The 15,499-nt window shown below is 39.2% G+C and overlaps 1 protein-coding gene across 5 annotated transcripts in view; it reads right to left on the bottom strand.

Moving 5' to 3' along the window:
* MBNL2 (muscleblind like splicing regulator 2) overlaps positions 1 to 15,499 on the bottom strand; it is a 118,064-nt gene that overhangs the window by 70,789 nt on the left and 31,776 nt on the right. For all 5 annotated transcript variants that reach the window (XM_034071416.1, XM_034071399.1, XM_034071434.1 and 2 more), the window contains exon 2: positions 1,375 to 2,212. In XM_034071416.1, the coding sequence (XP_033927307.1) occupies positions 1,375 to 1,548 (174 nt within the window). In that variant the 5' untranslated portion in view covers positions 1,549 to 2,212. The remainder of the gene's footprint in view (positions 1 to 1,374; positions 2,213 to 15,499) is intronic.

The following is a 15,499-nucleotide window of genomic DNA, read 5'->3' as shown; positions in this document are numbered from 1 at the left end:
AATTATCCTATTGGCAGGCAACCAATACACAAGAACATTTACAAAGAAGCTGTTACATTTTATTGAGCAGTAATCCATGGATTAAGGTCATTAATAGCACTCAGTGACATCCTGCCATGACTCCAAAGGTGCTGTTCTGGTTTGAAGAACATACAGAACAACAGCTCCCCTCCAAAAGCATTTTTCCTGAGTCAATTTCTTCTAAATCCTCAAAAGAAGAGGAGTGAGAAAGCCCAGAAGAAAGATACCTAGCACAATATCCTGCATGCATAAAAAAAAAAAAAACAAAAAAAACCCAAAAACAAAAAAAAACCCAAAATTAAACACAAACCCAAAAGCCAAACCAAAAAAACAACAAGTTATGATGAAAATAAATTAACATGGTCAAGTAACACTGAATTTTGTTCTCATTCACACTAATGTTTTCACAGTAAGGGAGTTTTTGGTGACAGACCAGAATTTTGATCTACAGAGCTAAATTTAAAAAGCAGGCCAAGGCATTCTCCCATACCCAAAAGACAAAACCACATTTAAAACTTTCACAGTAAAATCTGAAATGCTCAATTTTGTTCTTTAATTATTTATATGAAATAAGCGTTTCCCGTCTGTCAACGCGAGAACACAAACGTATCATCACAGAAGACACTGTGTACTCCCCAAATCCCAAGGGGTCATTAATCTTCTACACAGTACACACAGTATTCTCACAGAACTTTTAAAATAGTTTTCTAAAGCATGCCTGATGTCATTAGGAAGTTAGAAGCAGCTGATGGCCTAATAACACAATTGCTAAATATCCTCTAAAGGAGAGAATCCGTTTACTCTGTTCTAAACTTACTCTGCTATCTACTCTGTCCATACATGTAATTATCAATGCTACTGATTTATCTGACAGTCAACAATACCAAGGGTAAACAACCCATTTTGTCAAAATTTAAGTAATAGATAGACTTTTTTCACTTCTTGATTTAAACAAAAGAATCTGCACTCTTTCCATATGACTTTTTTCATTAAGACTCTGGTAATGGCCTAGTACTGTGCCACCGTGGACTTTCATTTGCCATGAAACAATGATAATTCATAAAATATACTTGGGAGAATACAATTGTCTCAGCAGCTGTAAGCAATCCTGTGTCCCACAGTCACATCACTTTGTAAACAACATTGACACTGGAAAAGAAAATCCTTAGAAAGAAATCTTTTAACAGCTTCAATAAACAAGTTATGACAAACAACATTTGTATTAATATGCACTTATCAAGAAAAAAAAATCCCTTTCTGATAAACCTGATTTAGTTGTAACTCATCATTTCACATTTACTTTCAGTACAATGCAGTTGCATTTTCATTACATATGCAATCTTTTTCTCTTACCTTTAAGGAATCAAAGCAGGCAATAACTCTTCCATTTTCAACCTGGCAACTTTTAGGGGGGTGTGCAAATTTGCATTCTTCATCAGAGCGTGAACAAGTTCCCCTCTGAAACTGTCTGCACACTTCTAATGTTAGCCATTTTGTATCTCTTACAGGAGCAACATTCAAAGCCATGATGAAAAGCTGATTTTGAAACTGCTGTCAAGTGAATTATGCTGAAGAAACTTCCAGAACTAATGGCAAAGGGAAGGGAGAAAAAAAAGAGGAAAAAAAAAGGGGAGAGAAAAAAAAATTCAATTCCAATTGAAAAGAAAGTTAAAAAAATAAACCAACAAAAATGTGGGGGACGATTAACAATGTCCAACACACACAAAGCAGAATAAACAGAGAAAGTTTATCAGCAAGCAGTCACTCATCAATCATTAAGTCCCGCTTGTAGACTTCTGGCTGGGAAAAAACATGCTCAGTCGCATTTCTGTCTGTAAAACACGTGGGCTTGTTGATTGTATCACAGATGCACCAGTTTTAAGCCAAGGTCTTTCAATGCAATGGCACTCCTTGATAGTAGTTCTTTGACGGCTGCTTGCTGGTATTGATTACACACAAAAAGCAATGCAGTCATTTGTTCATGTTCTGGGAATAACAATAATTATTCTTCCTCTTTTTCTGCTTTCAGTTTCCCATCAACTCATTGGCAAATGGAGACAGCTGAGGTATCTTCCACCAGTTGTAAGGTGAAGGCAATGTCTGGCTGGCAAAGATGGGATTTTGAGAACACGGGTGTAGCAGTCCTCGCTCATAGAAGTGACTTGACAAAGGCACTTTTTAAGTCACTGACCTGACAAGACAAATACAGTATCAGTTCACGTGTAACTCATTCAAATCAACATTACGAAACCTGTCATCCCTTTTTATCAGATGTTATAACATACTGCCAATGCTCACTTTTACTTCTTTTTTTCCAAAGAAAATCAGCCTCCCTCGTGAAGTTACACATGACAAGGGAATAACCAGTTGAAACACGTACTGCAGTAATATTCTAGGCAGCAATCCAAAAGTTGGGAATGATTTAAATAGATGAATGTGGCAGACAAAATAATTAGGCATGCTGGTTGTGAAACAATTCAATCTAATGTGCTTAGTCTCCAAAACAATACACAAGAATCCGTTTCCATTAATTTATCATTTGTCCCTTTAGATTGTGTTACTACATTATAAGCTGTTACTTGTTATTTGTTCTTCTTTAGAAATAAGGATAGAAGAACTCTGTTCATATTTTTGTCCCTCTCCCTGTTTCTCAAGGGAAAAACACCAAAACAAAGAATTCGTCACTCAAAAATTATAGGGGAAAAAAACCCCTCCACATACAGAAAATAGAGTTAGTTTCCCTGTTAAGCTAAAGGCTGTTTTAGAAAGACTTCTATGAAAGGGTTCACCATTAACTTATCATCATCTAATGAGTTATTTCAAATATGAAGCAGTGCTTATATCAATTTTTCTCTGATTAAATTAGCCTTCATGTACCTTTACAAATAGATGATTCAGCATCAAAATCTAAAGACTTAAATATAGAACTTGAGCTATTTGTGGACTACAAAATACTTAGGATATTTTACAGATAAGCAAATCTGAAAATCAAATGGTTAGCTACAATAAATATTTTTTAATGAATTACTGTATTTTATACACAGACAGGGAAACCTGGACATGATGTTTCCTTCTCTTCAGCTTCAAAGAAACTTTCACTTCGCAAATACCAGTTAGAAACAGGTGACGGATTATTTTTGTGCAAGAATAAAGAAAGGGGGAAGGACTGGAATAAGTGAGGTTTTAAAACACATCAATAAAAACAGCTCTAAGAACAGTCAGCTTTCCCATGCCAGAATAATTACTATTCTGTGCTTGGATTCATTTGATTTAATTGAAGTCAGGATTGTTAGTAATGTGAGTAAGAATTACTCCCACACAGTTTCAGGAACAGATCCCAGGTCTGACTTCCAGGTCTTCACATCAAAAGGCTGTTCTATTACTTTGTAATGCTACTAGAAGGGGTTTTACTACGTGACTGATACCTGCACCAAAATTGCTACTGCTGGCATGAATAAAGGTAATGCAATTCTAATTGCTCAAAAATTTAGTTTCAAGTCCAGTGTGCAATCAGATGGGTCTGGATGATACTTAACTTTACCTGGTCATCAAGACTGAGTTGTAAGAGAATTAGCACATTTTTAAATAATTCTACATAATTGCAGTATGGTACAGTACATGAACTAAGCATTCTTCAAATGAAATACTCAAACGATGTTTCCCCACAGCACCAATGAGAACATACAAAAAATTGAGAAAATACTTATAACTGATGAAAAGGAAAAAGAGGGAGGAAGGAGAGCCTCTCCACAAGAGCTTGTTTACTGATAGCTTGTTGGGATGATGATTTAGCTGGCTAAACGTGAAAGAGGAAATACTCTCCCTAGAGCCATCCATTCCAATTCAGAAATGCCAGTAACTGTTTTCAGTAATAGATGTAGGAGACAGATGGAAATTTGGGGAAAAGGGTAAATGTTATACCACGCACTGCTGAAAAGTCACAAATAGTAATACTCTCCCGGGCTGCATACTACTAAACTTGACAAAGTTGTTTCTCAAGTAGTAGGTGTTAAGCCTGAAGAAAACCAGATCTCACACATGGCAAAGCAAACAGCGCAAAGTTTATAAATGGCAGTAGCCATGGTTTAAAAAAGTGAACAATAATCACATATGAAGTTTAGTGAAACTGCGGCAAGAATACCAAAAAGCATCAGGGAGGGTGGAGAGGGGCAGACACAGGGTAGAAGAGGAGTAAAATACATCATCATCCTGCTCCCTATCTTCTCATTACATGACCATTTTCTAAAGAAAGGGAAACACAAAAAGTTAGTCTCAAAAATCTGCATCTTGTAAAAAATAACAACACTATTTAGTTTCTTGATAGCCAATGAGTGCTCCAGCAGTTTCTGCTCCTGCAGGCTTAGGAGAGACAGAGCTGAGACCTTTCTGAAGGTCTCCCTTCAGCAGGAGGCAGGTGCAAACATGGTGGAGACAGGAGAATTTGGAGTGCTTCATCCCCACCACTTACATGTCCATCTGTTCATGACCACATACAGGCACATGCCCTACCTTCTCTCCCCCACCACCTGCACCAGGAAGGTGAAGGAAGAGGTGCCACTTGGAAAGCCTGAATGTGAGAGGGAAAACAAACTGGGGAAAAAATATGGGAGAAATCAAAGGAAGTAGAGTCTGAGATACGAGGAAACAGCTCAAGAGAAGGAGAAAACAGGAGTGGAAGGTAGGAAAGTGAAATGGCTGGTTGTAGAAAATGAAGGATGAGAGAGACTTCACGGGAAATGAGGAAAAAGATAGGCGTGGAATTAAAATGGAGAAAGGATATGAAAAAAAAGCATGAAGGAATTTTAGAAGGAAAGCAGAAGAGACTGTGATTACAGGGGAAAACCCAGTGCTTTGGGTAAACAGAGCGAAGTAAATGAGGGAAAGAAACATGGGATTTACAGAAGTACAATAATAATAAATGCCTCCAAGGTCACAGGCCATTACTAACATCACTGGACACCCTGACCTTTTGTGTTGCAAAACCTACTCACCCACCACAAAGAGAACACGATGGCCTCCCACAAATGGGAGCTCTACTCTTCTTTCCATTGCTTCTAACTTCTCTTTGTGTTCCAATGTATCAGCCAAAGCTAACTGTCCTGCCAAAACCAACAGGATCTCACCAGTCTAGAGCCCTAAGCACCAACAGGGTCCCTTATTATGGCAGAAGGTTTGCTTTTTCATTTGCTTGGGCGTTTCGTTTTGTTGTTTTGTTATAGATGACTCCAGATCATGCCTACACACCCCACAAACTACCAAACTTACAAACTGCAAACTAAGCAAACTACCAAAACTTACACACTGACAACCAAGAGCCAAAATATTGTTGCTGAAGAAAGCCCTCAACATAGTAGGTATAAAAGAACTAATTTAAGAGTTGTGGTGTCAGGGTCTTTGCTTTGTTTTTCAACTATTGCTGTTTATTTGCAGTCTCTCACTCACTTGGATCAATGGAATTGATCCAGAATACACATCTAAAAAGGTTTCCACATGCACAGTGAACTAAATGCACAAACTTGTACTGGTAAAAACTATTTAACTTTAAACCTCTCTTTTCAGATAAGCACCACTTCCCTTTCATGGAAAGCTAGCACAACATGGAGGAACAGAAGAGAGCTGGAAAGAGCCTGTGGTAGGCTCCAGACCTTTTTTTCTGTTCAAAACCACAAAATAATTTTTACTTTTCTAAGAATAAAAAAAAAAAATCCCAGAAAAAAATCCTTTTAATTATTAAACAAGGCAAAGCACACAGGCACTCAGAGCCCCCAGAAAAGGTTCACATTCTGAGGAATACTAGGCACCCAGCATCTTTAGGAGCTGCAAGCGAGCACAAAGCCCTGTTCTATTATAAACCAGCTGGATCTCTCAGCTGGAAAATAGAAACTTTTGCTCTGTACAAAATATGTGCTGCTTTGGTACAGCAGTTTCACTTGTCAAACAGATTATGTGGCAATGGATTATGTCATATCTGTTTAATGGAGAAGCTGAGACTTCCTGGACATGTACAAGAGGAACCACAGGTTCAGACCCCTGGTGCGTGCGCTTGGCTGAGGAGCCACTGGTGCAAGGCCACCATCTGTGAGCTTATGACTGAGCGCCTCTAAGTCAGAATCCCACCTAGACATAGCGATACCGCAGTGCCGCCAGTGCCTCGGTGGGGTCGTGACAGCGGTCACTGGAGATTGGCCCAGGAGATGACAGTCTTGCTCAGAACACAGAAGGAAAACTCCTATCTTCAAACCCGGGCTGATGGAGCTCATCCAGCCTTGTACTGTCTGCAATCTAAGAGAAGGACATTCTTACAAACCTACGACCTGCAGACTTTGCTGTCACTGTCCTAGCTCATTAGGCCGGGCAGTTAAACCTCAGGTGTAAAGGGTGGGGACAGTTCTGCGCAAGTTGTGCCTCACCTCAAACATGCCCTGCGCAGGCTGGAAGGGCTTGCTCTCACTTGTCGGTATGGACAGGTGAGGGTCGAATCGGTAGGTGACAAAGTGCATGGGGAGCTGCAGATCCAACCTTGCATGCAGGCAGACCAGCGCATGGGTAGCTTAAGATTACTCAGGAGATGACAGTCCTGGTCGGACACTCCCTGATTGCCTAAGCACCCTTTTTCAAACCAGATTTGCATACCCCACTCGCCCTTGGTCATCGTGTTTGAAGCAAGGGTGGTTAAAGCCCTTCCCAAAATCTTCGCTCCTGAAGCCAAGCCATCAATTTATACTTCAGTAGATAACGTGCAGTAATGAGTAAAGAACTGAAACCACTAAGTTAAAAGGCATTAAAACAGCATTTTACTTTACTCTTAGAGAATTAAACACTCTGTATTATTCATCACTTTAAAATCTTCAGTAAGAAATTTCAAGACAAACTCAGTTTGTTGCTCCTAATGTCAAAGTTTATCAATATGATCCATATATTTCCTCTATGTATATACCAGAAACTCAAGAATTAAAAAGTTTGAAAAACAGAGGGGATGTGCTAAATATACTTGATCATTTACATAAGTGTTTTAAAAATAAAGCATTAAAAAAGAAAAATAAAACCTCAGAGACTTACTGTGCTCTGGGAAGCAGGGCATTCCTCCTTCAGATCACTAGCAGGGCAGAAGAATGTTGACTGTCAGAACAGATTGCTGCCCAAATTCAGGTAAACACCTAAACTCCAGCAGAAAAAAACTCACCTTCAGGACCAACCTACAGTTACCAAAATGGATCTGCTGGATACTCTAATGCCAAGAGAATGTCTTGAGGATCAGTTTTCAACCCCAGCATGCATATACTGCAACTCTTCTGAGAGAGACAGTTCACTTATCTAAACATGCGAACACTTTCAAGAGGACCAAATTCACATCTCTAACCACAGGAAAAGGAACTGTCCAATTGTAAGCCCTGACCCAAAGCAGGCTGCTGCTACAACTTTTATATGCTCACATGTAAACGCAAATTCATGACGCTGACTTCCAGAAAATCATGTCCATAGTCTTAAATTCGCTGCAGGAATCTTTTAACCAAGCAACAAAACAATGACCCTGCAGTAGACACCAGGCACAAAGAATTTCAAGTTGAAATTTTAAGCTCTGTCTGGAAGTTGTAAGTGGGGGGAAACGAGCTCTCTACCTTTTGACACAGTTAACTATAAGCATCAGACACAGTTAACTATAAGCATCACTAGTTTCACACTCCACAATGCAAGTTCACAAACTAGCAACATCTTATCCATGTTACCTTAGCTCAGATTCTCATGTCGCTCCTATTTGTCCAGGAGATAAACTGCTCTATGAGAAATAATACCCCCCCGTTTAGCCATTCCCTTCAACCTGTACTTAATAGTTTTGAGTCAGTGATTTTACCTGGGACAGCCAATGTGGGATAAAATACAACCACTCCCAGATATCCCAGACCATCCAAACACAAGGATTAACCAAAGTGCCCCACCCTACAGATGCATCTTCAGACTACTGACAAGCACCGTGTTCCTTCAAAAAAGCTGCCACTCCTTCAGCATCTGACCACATTTGCAAAGGAAACTTTGCAGTTCACTATGTTTACAGCCAAAACCCATTGGAAAGATTCTCTGTGTAAGCTTTACACATAGGGATTTGTCTATAACCAGATCAAGTTAACTACCTTGGAACATTCACAGTGGAAAATTTAAAGACTGACAGCTACTGAACCCTTACCCTTAAGGCCAGGAAAAAGCATCCAAATCCCACTAAGTCATACCTCCTGTTTGCAGCTGCACAGTGGACTGACTCCACTTTCAAAGCACTCATGACACAGCCACATGTTTAGGAGACATTGGCAGCTGCTTCAGTCCAAAAGATGGAGGGACTTTGCTTCAGCTTTTCAACTAAACCTCACTGTTACATTCTTTTAAATGTATTTTTTTTCTATTGTTTGTGCTTTAAATAGCATTCAAGGCCTCCAAACCAAAGAGATGCTGCACACCAAAGGACCGTCATGACTTCACAAGCACACTCCAGCATCGCTTTCAATTCCAGCTACTTGCCATTTCCATGACTCCCTCGCACTGCTTTCTCTTGCCCTCCCCCAGACTCCCTGCTGAGGAATCAAAGCTACATCTTAATCCTAGCCTAAAGCTGGAAGCCAGTGCCCCATACCTGATGGAGCAAAGAGCAGAGGAAGCGTGACAGTGTATGACAGCACAGTCTGCAGCCCCTCTCCCTCCCCACCACCCCACCTGCGGCAGATCTGGCTCCTCCCTGCCAGTTCCTGTTAATCACATCTGAATAAATTACACTCTTCAAGAGATTGTTGTGTGGTGAAAATAGGCTTTTCTCACTCCATCAGCCAACCAGATTAGGAAACAGGGCCAGCAGGTGGTGAGACAGCACAGAGGTATCATTCACCCAGTGAGTACTATGCCAGTTTCATATACTTCTCTTGTACCAATTTCTAACATTCATATTATTGATATGTAACCTAATATTAGATATTGAGTAAGACTGGGTAACACAGAATCATAGACCAGTTAGGGCTGGAAAAGACCTTAGGATCATCTAATTCCAACCCCCCTCCCCTGTCTAGGGAGAAGGAACACTTCTCCCTAGACAATGTCACCTAAGGCTCTGTCCAACCTGGCCTTGAACACTGCCAGAGATGGAGCATTTACCACTTCTTTTGGCAACCTCTTCCAGTGCGTTGCAGTAGAGTTTAGTAATGTCTTTATATAGTTCAGTAAAATGACAGCATTAAAGCCAGCACCAGGCGTCTGGCTCTTTTCAGAACTACTGTGAAGTCACAAAAAATAACATTCCCTATACTCAAGAAACAAGGGAAAACAAGACAGACTTCCATGAAACATTATTTGTTCTTTGATTGCAAATAAGAAGCAAAAACCTTCCTGCTACCATAACATTTAAAAAAAACCCCACAATTATAGTGAATGCATTTTCTTCTACAAATTTCACATTAAATTTACAAATATTGATTTTAAGGATTTTTTTCCACTTTAAGTTGTTAAATAGCTTCTACTGGCATCGAGCAAACCAGCATCGCCCAAAAGAGAAGCCAGAACTGCCCTAACAGAAAAGCAACCCACTAAATTGACCAGGTAGCTGGGAGCCAAAAGGAATAAAATTCTAATCCCAGTTCCTGTATTAATTTGACCTAAACTCAGGTGAAGTCGAAAGTGCCCCAACTTACAAAAGAATCATTATTTATTTTATTTGCTTGACTCGGAGATAACGAACTGTTGCAACATCTCTCCTTTCCTGTTATACACAGAGATGAATGCTTGTAAGCTGTAATTCAAACGAACCCACAGTCAACCCTATTCTATTAAGCCAAGAGAAGTCCAGGGAGAGGTTAGAAAACATTGGTCTGTTTTATTTAAACCGAGCATGACCTCCACATATCAGTTTTGCTAAATGAGCCATATTCTCCTTGTCAAGATCACTAGTGTGCCAAGTTCAGGCTCTTTAGCATGTTTCACACTATTTACAGTATGGCAGTGAGCTTCTTATTAAAGTCTGACGGTTTACTTTGAAGTGGGCTTTACAACATAATAATGTTAATGTCCTTTGTCCCGAGAAAAGCAGGTGAGGAGAAAAATGTACCCAACTGCTAAACAATAGCTTGGGACACATCCAACGTACTACTTTGCTAATGGACCATGAAATATTTCTCCTGAACTTTAAGTCTGTAGATTACTTGAGCCCACAGGTGTATCTTCTAACATGAAGTGTTTTGGAAGTTACGCTGATAAAACTAATGCTCATTATGCTTCGATTAAAACACAGTTGTAGAAAACAGTTTTTCTTCTTCTAGCTAAATTCTCCCCCTGGAATGATATTCATTCCACTCCACTTAACCTTCTCTTCCTCTCTTGGTTTACACCTTCTCTCACCGTCTGTTAACTGAAACACTTCTTGCTTCCAAGTCCAAAGAATCCTGATTTTATCCTCTTAAGTGTATGAATTACATACAGAAAATTCTGCTTCCACCTTGACAAGAGGGCAAAAGCAATTTCTGTTGCTGTGCCTTCTGTGTTATCATCCCCGGCAGCAATGACGTTATCACTTGGCCTATTGTGGAAACAAATGTTTTGCTTTTGGCAGAGAGCACCATGTAATACCTATTAATCAAACCAAATTAGCCAGGGAAGGGTACCCCAGTGCACTAGGGGCTTGTACTCACATTCAGCTGCAGACATGCATTGTATTTATTTATTTCTTTTTTTTTTTTTTTTTAGGACTGTAAAAATATTTATAGAAAATTATGCTTATGTACTGTGAAATTTTTATAGACTGGCATGGAGGGAATGCACGATCAAATGACTGTTCTCACCAGCCAAAGGACCAGCAACATGCTGTTACACAGGAGCATGATTTAAAAGGGCCCAGGCTGTTGTCAATTTTCTGTTTTCTCTACTCTGGTTTCCTACTAAGCTGAGAAGGCAGAACTCTTACTGACGCATTCATGTGACAAACAGCATCCTTCTGTACTGAAGGACAAGGACAGGTCTCAATAAACCATGTAAATTAAGATATGTTGAATTTGCAAGCTGAAAATATGTTGAAGCCTGACAACAGCTTTATTAATAATATACTCCAAAAAATTACCCAGCTCGGGGAAGTTGCATGGCAAATCCAAACAAAGCTCCCAAGGCAAGGGCAGCAAGAGCACTACCTATGCTATTAACTCTGTTCGCCTCTTAATCACTATGCCTTTTTTGCTGTACAGATTCCCTGCGCAAAATCCAAGGAGCACTGCTGTTCTGGGCAAAATACCTGCATTTCCACGCTGTTTTCTCCATTTGCATTTTACCTGAGAGCAGGATACCAAAGTACACAAGGATGACTTTAGCAGGTCAGCCAAACAGTTCATCTCACTCAGTATCCAGTCTCCAATCACAGCCAAGACCAGATGTCTACAGAGAAGTGCAAAATCAGGGCAGGCAGAGCATGATAATACCCATGAATCTTCTCAAGCAACCTGTAGCTGATGTCTTTGTATTTAATAGGTCTCCCCAAATTTTTCTTCCAGGGATTTACCCACTCCCTTTTTGAATGCTGTTCTGTCAGACCTGTCTCTCATCATGTGTGTATAAAATAGGGTACCAAGAGGGAGCCTGGCTGGTTTTCATAATTGTTGACAAAAGCCTGGACTCTCAGGAGAGGAACATGGTTATGGAAGGAAACACTTCAGGACTTTTGAGACTTACAAAAAAATCTGAAAACAGCAAATGGTGCTGGGGAGTAAGATGATTGATTACAAACCTCCTTAAAGTAAATCTGTGTTGTTACTGGGTTCTTTATTACCCTGAATGGGTTAAACACGAAGTGAGAATATGCCTGCTCATTCCAGCAAAAGGTGAGCTTGGAGAAAATCACTTTTAAAACCTACAAGAAGAGGAAGAAATACCAAAACCCCTTCCTCTGCACCCCAAGTTGCATCACCTACGACCATTCCCAGAAGCAATCCTTTCTTAGCAATCCAACCGAGAAGGAGGAAAACTCAAGAGCATGTCCAAAGAAGCCCAAGTGAGGCACTCCAATTGCATTCTGCCAGTCCTGGAGCATTTCACAACCATCTCAACCATTTTGGAAGCAGCAACTCATAATAATGGGAATATGCTTCCAACAGGGAAAGGAAGAAACCTCTATAGTGTCTTTACTTCTCAGAGGGTTGCCCAAGCAAGCCTTCATTAGCAGCCATTTTATTGCAAGGATTCAATTCCTCCTTCTCTCTCCATTAGTACCACGAACATAACATGCAACAACAGTTTTATTTACTTCCAAACCTAAAGAAATCCTCGTGAAGCAGAACATATGGAAGCGCTTTAGTTCTTACGTATCTCATGGGACATAATGCAAAGCCAGATTAAGCATCTCTGCCAGAACACTTTATATCTTATAGGAGACAAAAAGATGGATCAGCCACCTGAATTGAAAGTCACCTATGCAATAGCAGATTATCAAGTACTTCAAAGGCAATTTAAATATTTTTTTAATAATGTTTCTATGCTACCATTCAGACAGCATATGTTTTGTATAACAGGAGCTGAAATCTTTCATTAAAAGCCATTTTTTTCCAAAAGCCTCTTCCCAGTCAAGGAGAAACCAGTAATGGCCCTAGAGGAGAAGAAAAGGTAGTATTCAACAGGTTATTGGTCTCTCCTGAAGGAGAATTGCCTTTTTGTGTTTGAACACAGAGATTGCTTCCTGCCTGATTATCTTTGGTCCTTCAAAGCAAGTAAAGAAAATATCCAATCAAGCTCAATGTGAGGATGTCACTAAATTACTCTCTTTTCAAAATCCGTGCATTTATTTGTTCACCAAAAAAAACCCACCAAAACCAAAACCAAACCAACAAAACAACCCAAACAGAAAACCAACCAACATTTAAAACTTCAGAGGCTCCCTGTGTTGTGTTTGACAATACAGAATAGAAATATGTTCTCCTTGGAATAAAATAAATCTGCATTTATTGAGCCACTATTGTGTTGTCAAATAGGTATTACGAGTTCAAAAAGAGAATACTTTTCCTGTAAAACTGTTTTTGCAACTGGTGGCAGAGAAACAAAGAAAAGCTTTTCTCAGCTTTTACATGCAGGTTCTGGTGAATTTCTGGAGATCTTGAAAACTTCTACTTAATCCCAAGGCAAATAATGGAGTTACAACTGGAAGAAGCATACAGTAACTGCCTGCAGACGCTGCCTACCAGAGCAAACATTTTTTTTCTGGTCTCTAGGATGATGAATTTTAGTTTGGGTGTGAAGTACTGCTGCTGACCTTCGTTTTTGCTTGAACACTGATTAAGAAGCACTGACCCAATAAAAATGGGTCATATGGATCTGTTGTTTTAAATTTGTGTAACATGTCTCCCTCTGTCAAAAAAGCTCACCACCACTGGAGAAAAGTTACTTTTTAACCCAGTTTCAGTTTGGAAAATAAAATTCTTTTTTTTTCCTCCAAGTAACAAGAGACAAAGTACTTAACACACAGAGGTGATGCACAGGAGCAAACCCAGAAAGTTTATATGCCTGCAATAAGGACATTGGATGACACACTTACTTTTCTGCCATGAGCATAGTTCAGCTGTCTGCAACAGGAAAAGGGGACATAAACTACATTCAGATTTCTGGAAGGAAAAAACCCAAACCTACCAGTATCTCGGAAAAGCAACTTTAATGTACAGAGCCATCCTTTTCATTTCTGTTATTTTGAAGTTGAAAAGAGAATGGATTCAGACAGCAATACTGACTGGTAGGCAGCATTAATCCAGTACTCCTAGGTCCCAGACCCAGTCACGTCCCTGTCTTACATGAAAATATTGTCTTAGTCCTTTTCCAGCCCTGTTCTATAAAGGACAACCCTCTCTATTTTAACTCAGCCATTCCATACAGAAAGAGAGCTACAGGAGGTGGAAAAAAATAAAAAATCTCTCCTATTTTCCTGAAGGAAATTTCAGCATCTCAATGACTTCTCTGAATAAAAGGTAAAAATGTTGAGGAGTGGAGAAAGAAGTACTTCAGCAACACAGAAACCATTCCATCTTGAAAACTTTATTTTCACGTGGTTGAATCATTTACCATAATTTAAATATTGCAATGGATAAGCACAGAGTTATTCAAGAATACACTGTAAATTGTGTTTCAATAGAGACGTTGAAAAAGAGTTCTTTCATCCTTCGACACAACGAATTGCCACACCTTTGCAGTGAAAACTTAATACATTTCCCAGAAATGTTTTGACAAAGCACTTCTCCAGACCTTCCTCTACCATCTCTGCTTACCTGTAACTGCAGAGATTTCTCCCTCCTGCTGGGACATCAGTACTGTGAAGCACAGCTCGGTGTTCACCAGCGTTTCCAAAGCGATGGATATGCTTGTGACACTGAGTAGAACTGGCTTTTGGCAAAAGAGAGTTTTCTGCTCACATTGCAGCAGAAAATTTGGACTGGTTAAAATAAGTCCTGACAGTTTTGTCTTTTTCAAAGGTTTAAATTCATTTGTTGTACTTCAAGCTTAATCCCAAATGGGTATTTAAAGCCACATTTTGTTTTGCACCGTATGATTTATATTGCCTTGCACAACTTCTATGTTAAATCATAATTCAAAATTTTCCTTTAACCCTTCATAAATCTTACCTTGATAGATAGCACTGTCTTTGTAACACAGAAAATTTGACATTATCTTTCAAAAACAATAAATAGCACAAAAATATTTTGTATCTGGTCAAATAAATAACATCAACATAACATTCAGGGATAAAAAATTGTCCGCGTATAAACATAAAAAGTAGACTGCTGTTGTTACGCTTGCACACTTTTCTATTCCAAAAAACAACTTTGCAAGTTTCTGTGTTGAATGTGTCTCGTTTTAATACAGTATCTGCTTAGTTTGTAAGTAAGAAATTTTGTATTTTCTAACCTCCAGCTTACATACATAGCCCTGACACTTGATGGGACCTCTTTCCATTTCACAGAACACTTCCAGGACAAAGCAGGTAAGAAAAAAATCAAATCAGAACAGAATAAAACCTCAAACAAATTAAACAACTCTCTCTCAAACAAAATTATCCCCTCCAGTAATCATCTGCTACTTTATGAGCTGCAAAGTATACATTACCCATATTTGGCTTTCACAGACATACCCACTTTATTACAATGCATAGGCTCTTCAACATGAAAACCTACTTGAAAGGCTCTTCTCCACATTTATTCCTCTGCCCATCATCTGAAATAGGAGTAACCATGGTACCACTTTATAGCAACTGAACAGAACTGCCTGTCTGCTACCAAAAAAAAGTGCTGTTATGCTCTGAAAAGACAGAAAAGGGAGAGACTAAAAAGATGCAGTGGTATTCTAGTTTTATGCTTTTAGTATTTCTTATGGGGAAAGAAATTTACATATTAAGAGAGCTGGGAGTTCTTAAATTTAATTATTATGGTTCTGTAAATTTCGATGGAAATCCACTATTTAAGGTCCTACTTCTGTTTTCGCTTTGCTA

The sequence above is a fragment of the Melopsittacus undulatus genome, chromosome 2 (genome assembly GCF_012275295.1).
Source record: "Melopsittacus undulatus isolate bMelUnd1 chromosome 2, bMelUnd1.mat.Z, whole genome shotgun sequence".
Taxonomy (NCBI): Eukaryota; Metazoa; Chordata; class Aves; order Psittaciformes; family Psittaculidae; genus Melopsittacus; species Melopsittacus undulatus.
The sequence above is the reverse complement of the archived record's forward strand: the minus strand, read 5'-3'. Positions and strand labels throughout refer to the sequence as shown.